Here is a 10,242-nt window from a genome sequence, read left to right as displayed (position 1 = left end):
AGGAAAATGCTTTATTATAGAAAATGAAACCCTAAATATCTCTTAAGACCAAATCTTGCCCGGTCAACATTCTTTCCCCTTGGCTAACTTAAAGAGAAAATTTGAAAGAACCAACCACTGGAGTTGGCATCTAGCATGAAATATCTTCATTTGCAAATTCATAGTAATACCACAATAGCAGAAATATGAAGATATCAAAATTATCAACTAATAAAAAATGTTTAAATAGAATGTTTTCTTCTTTCTCCCACTTTCTCTCTTTCCTTCTCCCTTTAATATTGTTACATTTGTCCACAAAATTAAAAATCACATGTTTACAATCAAGTTGATATAACTTCAAAAATATACACCTCCCATTTAGGAAAAAATGAGAAAAGAGTATTTTCTACAAATTACTTTATTTGAAATGTATTTATGGAATGGGCAAAACCAGATCATATTCTAAAAGGCATAATGACAATGAAGAGTTTTGTTGTAAATATTTGTGCAATCAAAGTTGGAGAAGAGCAATAGGATGGACATGCTGTGTTTCACTTATTCATCACAGAGTTTAAATTAAGGTTGAAATTTATGAGTATATTTAAGGTCATCTGAAGTGAAGAAAGTTGGAGTTAGCAGCTGCTGAATCTCCTCAGTAGAAGCCACAGGATCAGTACCTTCTATAGCACAGGGGGCGGCAGCAGCCATAACCATAGCCACCATAGCCACAGCCATAGCCACAGCCATAGCCACAGCCTAGGCCACCATAGCCACAGCCTAGGCTACCATAGTAGCTGCCATAGTAACACATGTTGTCAGGAGTGGAGTGTTCAGAGGAAGACAGGCAATGGGTTCCTTGATTCTGGGTGTTGCCAAGGGTCTCTTATACACTTGGGTTGTTGTTGGAGAAACCACAGGCATTGTATTGTCACATGTCTCTGCCCTGTGCTGCAGAATACATCATGAGTGTTGTGAGTTGCTGGACAGGCAATGCTGCATAGCTGAGATACCTGTGCTTCTATCTCAGGATCTCATGGTCAAATAATGGATCTGACATAATTTTCAGGTCTCTGGGAAATTCTTCATGTAGTTTACTGAATACAGCTCATGATTATCTCAGATCATATAAATCACTACATCATTTTCTTCTTTTTATATATACTGAGTTTTCATTACCCCAATGAAAAAAGTCCAGTGTTTTTCCCTTCTTTTTACTTCTGATACTTTAAATGAATCTTATCTTGAGGATTATGTTTATTGAGTCTTTCTCGTGAAAAATAAGCTAATCATTCATTGTGTTATTTGTCCTTGGTGGATAATTGTTGTCTTAGGTTAATGTGTTTGTATTTGTTTCTAAGAACTGTGTTTTATTACACCTTGATTTTGAAATCAACTGAAAATATAAGACCATTTATATGTATAAAGTCTACATGCCATGTATTCCCCTTTGAAAGACCATTTGAATGTCTTGTAGGTGTAACTTTCAAAGGCATTATGGTTGTATGGTTGAATCAAATCAAGTATTTATAACCTGTTAAAATGGTGGCCAAGTTAGCTTTGCAGAGAAATGACAAACATGAAATTTTATGAGTTCATATAACAACAGGGGAAATAGGTCAGTGGACAAGATTACTTGCTGCACATGCATGTGGACATAGTTAAAAGTCACTAGAACCCAAGTAATATTTTGGTTGTATTTCCTTTATATATCCCAATACTATATGTTAGAATAGAAGAGGATCACTGTGACTTACTTAATGTCTTCCTAGCAGACTGTTCCCTGATATAGACAATCTCATGGAGATAAAATAAGTAGATCATGCAAAGAACAAGACCCAAGTTGTTCATTCAGCAAGTGTACATATCCATTCATTTATTCAAACACATGTGTGCTTATACCATGCACATATATTACACAGAAATACATACATATATACACATACATATATACATATGCACATGCACATAAACATACAAAATACATGTACATATGTAATCACAGAAATTCTATAGACAATGGCCATAATATGCTTCAGTATATGCATACATAGAATGCACAAAACTTGGATGGAATCACCAGCATACTCCCCTAAAAAACAAAAACAAAAGCAAAATATAACCAAAACCAATTTTACAGACTCTTTATAAAGGACCAAGCCAAGCAAATGAACTGTTTCTCAGTGTGTGGCTGATGGATAGAGTATTACTATGGAAGGTGAAAAGCATCACTGACAAATTTAAACTTTGAGATTTTTGCCAATTTATCAAAATATATGTTGTATAACAAAATATTTGTAGTTCAGCATTTAGTTTGGAATTTTACAAAATGACAATTATATATAAATGAGGTGACATTATGGTAAAAACACATTTTGGACAACTCCATGAAAAGACTTCCTTCTGATTTTGCAGTGTCCATTCTGAAATTGTATGGGCCCACAAGTACTGTCAGTGGTTTGATTGTGATTATTAGCTAATAAACCAGTCACTTCTCTTTTCCTCTGTTTTTCTGACTGTCTATCCCAATTGATGTCCTCCTCCCAATCTCTCCTAACCCTTTAGCCCCTCCTCTTTTCCTCTGAAAAGTAGAGCTCCCCCTATACCACCCCAAACTCTGGCAAATCAAGTCTCTGTAGGGCTAGGTGCTTCTCATAATTAGGCCATACAAGACAGCCAAGTTAGGGGAACAGATTCCACAGTCAGGCAACAGCTTTAGGGACAGCCCCTTCTCCAGGTTTTTGGAACCTACATGAAGACTGAGCTTCACTTCTGCTTCATATGTGTGGGGAGCCTAAGTCCAGTTTATATATGCACTTTGGTTGGTAGTTAAGTCTCTGAGAGCCCCCAAGGGTCGAGGTTAGTTGACTCTGTTGGTCTTTCTGTGGAGTTCCTTCCCCCTTCAGGGCTCTCATTTCTTTTCCCATAAGAGTCCCCAAGCTCCATCCAATGTTTGGCTGTGGGTCCTTGAATTTTTCTGATTCAGCTTCTGGGTAGAGTCTCCCAGAGGACAGCCACGCTAGGCTCCTGTATCATTAACAGCATATTATCATTAACAGAGTATCATTAACAGTTTCAGGGATTGATGCTTGCCCATATGATAAATCTCAAATTGTGCTGGCTATTGGTTAGCCATTTTTTCAGCCTCTGTTACATCTCCTGTTTCTTGTAGGCATGATAAATTTTAGGTCACAAATTTTGTGGGTGGATGAATATCCCTATTGATTCAAAGGGTTTCCTACAGGATGTGGCCTCTTCAGGTTGTATATCCCCAGTGCTATGAGCTAAGGTCAACCCCATTGATTCTTGTGAGTCTCTCACATCCCAGGTCTCTGTCATGTCCTCAAAATGTCTCCAAACCCACAGCCCCACCAGCTGTAGATTTCCATTCATTCTCATGACTCTCTAGCCATTTTCCCCGACTCTCCCAACACCTGATCCTGAGATGCCCCCATTCCCCTTCCCATCCCTTCTCATACTAATTAGCCCACTCCATCTGCATCCTATGACTATTTTTCTTTCTAAGTAAAATTCAAGCATCTTTGCTTGTGCCTTCCTTCTTGTTTAGCTTCTTTAGATCTGTGTGATGTAGCTTGGGTGTCCTGTATTTTATAGTTAATATCCTCTAGCTGCTTAGTATTCCATTTCTTGATCCATTCTTCAAATGAGGAACATCTTAGATTGTTTGCAGTTTCCAGCTTTTATGAAAAGAGCTCGTTGAGCTCTTTTGAAAAGACCATAGTTGAGCAAGCGTTTCTTTGGTATAGTATGACATGTTTTGGGAATATACCCAGAAGTGGTATAGCTGGGTCTTGAGGTAGAACTATCCCCAGTTTTCTGAGAAAACACCAAATTGATTTCCAAAGTGGTTATACAAGATTGCACTCTGACCAGCAATGGAGGAGTGTCCTTCTTGCTTGACATCCTCGCCAGCATGTGCTATTACTTGAGTTTTTGATCTTAGCTATTCTGACCAGTGTAAGATTGAATTTCATAGTGATTTTATTTGTATTTTCCTGATGACTAAGGATGTTGAACACTTCTTTGAGTGCTTTTCAGCCATTTGAGATTCCTCTGTTGAGAATTCTGTTAGCTCTGTACTCCATTTTTAGATTGGGTTATTTGGGTTATTGTCTAACTTCTTGAGTTCTTTATAAATTTAGATATTAGCTGTCTCAGGCTTTCCATTTCTGTGAAGAGACACCATGACCAAAGCCACTGTCAGAAAGAGGTTCCTGTTTGTTCTTGAACAGCGGTCCATAAACTTCTAAATATTACAGACTTTTGCCATACCATTGTGTAGTTCTGGAACAAGACTGCAAGATCCTGTTGATAAAGAATTAGTTGAGTCACAGAACAAGGAGAACTCAAGCTTGTCATAACCTAGAAGCTTCATTCCCATTGTGTAGCTTTCAAAGTACTGAATTGTAGTATGGGCAATACTGGAAGATAAAATGCCTGATTTTTAAGTATCTGTGAACTCTGTAAGCAAAAATGTTGACTGGACTGTTCATACACGTGCATAGCTATAATAGGCCCCTGAACACTTTTTAGTAGTCTACCCATTTCTTATTTAATTTCCATTCACAAGTCTGATGTAAACCAAGCTGGAGCCAAATTTGGACAAGAACATGCAAATAGACCCTAAGATAGATCTTACTACTGGTATTCTACTAAATAGACCCATTTTAGATGAATTCTTAAAAATATTGTCATATCCTTAGATTAGTCTTATTGTAGTAGATGGTAATTATTACAGAGAACCAAAACTGATCAAAATATAGAGAATTAAGAATATGGTATTCTCAGCTCTACTTCAGGAAAGAACCGATGATTCAGAGGAAACAATGTTTTCCCAATACAGCCAGCTGCCCTTATGAACTCACAGAGGTTGTGACAGCACATATAAGACCTGTGCAAGCTCATATCAGAAATTTTCCAGCATGGTGTCCAGAAGTGTGGGCACACATTCTTATTTTAAGCTAAGTAGCTATTGGCACTTGATAGCTATTCAGATGTGCAGAGTAGTTTCTTTAGGGGATTGGCTCTGGGTAGGTCAACTATATTTTAGATGATAACTGATCATTATAGAGAATGTAGGCATTATAAATTGCATGTTATGAGTTTCAGGACAAACAAAGGACATGGCTTATGGTGGGTGCATCTGAGAAAAAAAGGTAAAATATATTGATTTTATTTAAATACATCGCATGAGATTCTCTAATAAATAACAAGAAAAAGTATTACTAGTACAATTATTTTGCACATTCTCATAAATAATAGGATGTGAATTCAAAATCTCAAGCAACAGAATGAAAGTAGAAACGTCTGTTGTATCTATCTAAAGGGTTCTACATAGAGAGCAATATACATAGTATTTTATATAAAGAATAGGAAGTTAAAAGCCAGAGTTTATATGAAATATCTTCAAATAAACTGCATAAAAATTAACTGAATATGAAATAGAGATTCATCAAATATTACCCTAAAGAAAATCTGCAGATGACTAAAAGTGAATTTCCAAAATTGTAAGTCAATGAGACTGTCCTATGTATAAATAAAATGGATATTAGGAAGAAAATGGGTGTTAGAGAACACATAAAGTAAAGGGAAACCTGTACACAGTGAGATTGTGTATGGTGACACTCATTACAGGAGGTACTGTGGAGATTGCAAGATATTTAGAGAACTAACTTGTATTATTTCTCCTAAATTAAGTTTCAGTCAAAAAGATGTGATCTCCATGAAAAATTTGCACTTTGAAAGTTTTTATGACATCACAATAGCAAGCATATGAAGATAATAAAAATGTCTACCACCAGAAATTTAACAGAAAGTTTCCTTCTCTCCAACATCTTGCTCTTATTCCTTCCCCCTTTCACAATGCAACATTTGTTCACAAGCACACATTTGTACCCAAAAATATATAAAGTCAGACACATGCGTATCACATTTAGTAAAACAATAAGATAAAGTATATTTGAGGAAACACTTTATTTTAAAGCATACATATGTATTCACAATATGGGGATGAATGCAAGTAGATCATATTTTACAGTTCATTATAGTGACAATAAAGAGCTTTGCAGGAAGTAGTCATACAATTAAGTTAAAGAAGAGGAATTGGGTGGCCAGGTTGTGTTTCATGTATAAATATAAATTAAGATTGGAATTTATAAAGATGTTTAAGAGCATCTGAAGTGAAGGAAGTTGGAGTGAGCAGCTGCTGAATCTCCTCAGTAGAAGCCACAGGACCAGTACCTTCTACAGCACAGTGGGCGACAGCAGCCATAACCATAGCTACCATAGCCACAGCCATAGCCACAACCATAGCCACAGCCATAGCCACAGCCTAGGCCACCATAGCCATAGCCCAGGCCTCCGTAGTAGCTGCCGTAGTAGCACATGTTGTCAGGAGTGGAGTGTTCAGAGGAAGATAAGCAGTAGTTTACTTGAGTCTGGGTGTCACCATCTGCCAAAGGCCTTTTATACAGCTGGGTTGTTGTTGGGGAAACCACAGGCATCATAGGGTCACATGTCTCTGCGCTGTACTACAGAATATATCATGAGCATTGTGATTTCCTGGAAACACAATACTGCATAGCTGAGATACTTGTGCTACTACCTCAGGATCTCATGGTCAAATAATGGATCTCATATGATTTTAAGGTCTCTAGGTCATTCTTCATGTAGTTTATTGAATAAATCACATAACTTTTGTCAGATGATATAAATCATTGCATACTTTTCTTCCTTTTACATATTTGTGTTTTGATTACATCTGTGAAGGAAGGTCATTTTTTATCCTCTTTTTGTTGCTATTTTTAATGAGTCTTATCTTGAGTATTATGTTACTTTGGTCCTTCTCATGAAAATTAAATTAATTATTGGTTATGATATTTGTTCCTTGGTGTGTAGTAGGCATCTTACAGTAATGTATTTGTTTATTCCTAAGCACTTTTGTATTACGTCTTATTTTAAAAATTAGTAGAAAATAAAAAAAACTATTTATGTGCATAAACTATGTGTCATGTGTTTCCCTTTGAAAACTTATGTGAACATCTTGTAGATGATACTCTGGCATTATGGTTGAGTGGACAAAGCAAGGTAGATATTCACACATTTCCTTTTAAATGGTCTGTGGAAAAATGATAGATATATTACTTTGTGAGTTTAACTAAAAGTAGTGTTTATGACTACTTGCTGCGCAAGTATGTGGATTAGGAAAAATCTTAAGAAACTATTAAAAAGTGTGGGTGTTACCCTAGATGCATAGAACACATGAAACTCAAGACGGATGATCAAAATGTGAATGCTTCACTCCTTCTTTAAAAGGGGGAACAAGAATACCCTTGGCAGGGAAGAGAGAGGGAAAGATTAAAACAGACACAGAAGGAACACCCATTCAGAGCCTGCCCCACATGTGGCCCATACATATACAGCCATCCAATTAGACAAGATGGATGAAGCAAAGAAGTGCAGGCCGACAGGAGCCGGATGTAGATCGCTCCTGAGAGACACAGCCAGAATACAGCAAATACAGAGGCGAATGCCAGCAGCAAACCACTGAACTGAGAATAGGACCCCCGTTGAAGGAATCAGAGAAAGAACTGGAAGAGCTTGAAGGGGCTCGAGACCCCATATGTACAACAATGCCAAGCAACCAGAGCTTCCAGGGACTAAGCCACTACCTAAAGACTATACATGGACTGACCCTGGACTCTGACCCCATAGGTAGCAATGAATATCCTAGTAAGAGCACCAGTGGAAGGGGAAGCCCTGGGTCCTGCTAAGACTGAACCCCCAGTGAAGTAAATTGTTGGGGGGAGGGCGACAATGGGGGGAGGATGGGGAGGGGAACACCCATAAGGAAGGGGAGGGGGAGGGATTAGGGGGATGTTTGCCTGGAAACCAGGAAAGGGAATAACATTCGAAATGTAAATAAGAAATACTCAAGTTAATTAAAAAAAAATGGGTACACCTCCTTGCCAAAAAAAAAATTGCGGGTGTATTCAAATTCTTACACTCCATTGTTGTCAGAGCCTCCAGGGTCCCTTGCAATGTTTCACCCCCCCTTGTCAGACCCTTCTGGGTCTCTTGCAGGGTTCGACCCCTGCTGAGCCCTGCTGATGCATGTGGAAGCCTTTTGTTCCTAACAAAGGAGCAGTCTGGCCAGGAACCTACACACCTGGGTCACATCTGGGTGGTGGTCAATTTGTTCCTGGCTTTTGTCTTCTGGGCCTTTGTCCTGGAGATTTAGGCTGGTCTTCCTGGATTTCTCCCTAGTTAATTCTGGTCACATAGTCATAGTCAGTCTTTTGTTACTGAAGTCTCCAGCCAGAATTTCCCACTGTGCTTCCCAGATATATTCTACCTGGTGAACTTGAATATATAAGTGGTGAATAAAGCTACAGAAGCCTCTTCCTCTCCTGGCTTGACACGAATAACCTGTGTGTGTGTGTGTGTGTGTGTGTGTGTGTGTGTGTGTGTGTGTGTGTGTGTGTGTGTTTCTTTAATCCCGCAGGCTTTCACCCGTGTCGGTGCAGGCATGGGGCACCGACACATTGTAAATTTGACTCAGATACAAGGGAAGTACAATGACTTACTGATTGTCAGTCTATGTTCTATGAGATAACCAATCTAATAGGGACCTCATTGTGAAAGATCCCACGCAGAGAGACCCTTACTCAAGTCTTGGGAAATCGCGGACCCCAGACACAGAGAGACCATTTTGGATGTAATAAGCAAAGACGAGGTTTATTACGGAGACCTACTACAGAGATCTCAGGGCCGACACGTTTCTCATGCCGAAGACAGAGGTGTAGACCCCAAGAGGCTGGGAGAAAGAGTATTGAAAGGCAGAGGCTGTGAGCCCAGGGGATGGGGGATGTCAAAGGGGAAGGCACCATAAGTTACAGGATTGTTTTATGTCTCCAGGAGATAAGGGGATGGACGCCAAAAGGTTTTATGGCCCCCTGGTTCCTGGAACAGAGCTACTAAATCAGGAGAAGGGTAGGGTCTTCAGGTCCTCATTATTTTTAAAAGTTTGTCAGAATTGATGAAGCATCTGTATTTGAAACACCTCTGGTTAGGCTTGGCTCGCTGGTTTCTTGGGGTGCTCTCTGCAGGATGCAATGGCTGGAAAGCACAAGTAGGGGCTTAAATAAACATCACAGGGGCAGAACAGAGAACAGTTACTCACACCGGGTGATAAGCAAAGTAGTTCTCTTGTATTCCTTTTCTTTATCTTTATGGCCTGTTATTCCTGGCCACAGGGCTTAGCCCTGAGTCTGTGGCTTTTGGGGCTTACTCTTTTAGTTTTATATTTTTAAACCTTAAATTCGTGTAATTTTCCTTTTAATTGATTCACAGAAAAAAAAGGCATGATATAATGTGTTCATTTGGCGACTACACACATCCGTCATCTACTGAAATTTATTTATGCTTACACAACATATATCCATGACAACACACACACACACACACACACACACAGATTTATATATACATACACAGCTGTGTATACATATTATCATATTAACACTCCAGTATTCTTTTTAGCCCAGAGACCTCTAAATATTACAGGGTATTGCCAATGCTATTGTGTATTTCAGTACATGACCACAAAACATTACTGATGAAAACTCGGCTGAGTCATGGAACATGGAGAACTCAAGCTTGCCCTGACTTCAAAGCTTTACCCCCATTGTGTAACTTTCATTGTGCTGAATGTTAGTATGCACACTATTGCAAGATAAAATACATGATCATTTTTAAGAACCTGTGAACTCTCTGAGCTAAAAAGATGACTGAAGTGTTAATAAATGTGCAGATCTGTAACAGGAACCTGAGTAGCTTAGGGGTAATCTACCTCTTTCTGATTGCGTTTAATTCCACAAGGCAGATGCAATCCAACATGGAGTCATTATTTGGACAAGAAACTGTAAATAGTCCTTCAGGGTGGTCCTACTACTAGTATTCTTATAAATAGACCAGGTTTTAGAGAAACTTTTAAGGATACTGCTATGCTCTTAGATCAGAGAACCTCTCAATTTTGTGCAGAGGCATGCCTTTTTGGAGTGTATTGTGATTGTTGCAGACAATCAAACAAGACAAAGTGCACAGAAAAAGACTGGTTACTCTCAGCTTTACTTGAGGAAACAACAGGTGATTACAAGGAAACTGTTTCCTAGAAGCAATGGGGGGCTGCTCTTATGAACTCACAGAGACTGTGGAAGTGGAAATATTCACTAGAACTGTGCAATC

The 10,242-nt window shown here is 38.7% G+C and overlaps 2 protein-coding genes across 2 annotated transcripts; both read right to left on the bottom strand.

The window, feature by feature from the left end:
- Positions 1–649: 649 nt before the first annotated feature.
- Positions 650–790, bottom strand: Krtap20-2l2 (keratin associated protein 20-2-like 2). The gene has a single exon (XM_063270963.1). The coding sequence runs from the start codon at positions 788–790 to the stop codon at positions 650–652; it is 141 nt and encodes a 46-aa protein (XP_063127033.1).
- Positions 791–6,212: 5,422 nt separating this feature from the next.
- Positions 6,213–6,383, bottom strand: LOC134481131 (keratin-associated protein 20-2-like). Its single transcript, XM_063270962.1, has one exon. The coding sequence runs from the start codon at positions 6,381–6,383 to the stop codon at positions 6,213–6,215; it is 171 nt and encodes a 56-aa protein (XP_063127032.1).
- Positions 6,384–10,242: the final 3,859 nt, after the last annotated feature.

The sequence above is a fragment of the Rattus norvegicus genome, chromosome 11 (genome assembly GCF_036323735.1).
Source record: "Rattus norvegicus strain BN/NHsdMcwi chromosome 11, GRCr8, whole genome shotgun sequence".
NCBI lineage: Eukaryota > Metazoa > Chordata > Mammalia > Rodentia > Muridae > Rattus > Rattus norvegicus.
The sequence above is the reverse complement of the archived record's forward strand: the minus strand, read 5'-3'. Positions and strand labels throughout refer to the sequence as shown.

Bases quoted from the DNA above. Each gene is read 5' to 3' on its own strand.
- Krtap20-2l2 (XM_063270963.1), bottom strand. From the start codon at position 790: ATGTGTTACTATGGCAGCTACTATGGTAGCCTAGGCTGTGGCTATGGT.
- LOC134481131 (XM_063270962.1), bottom strand. From the start codon at position 6,383: ATGTGCTACTACGGCAGCTACTACGGAGGCCTGGGCTATGGCTATGGT.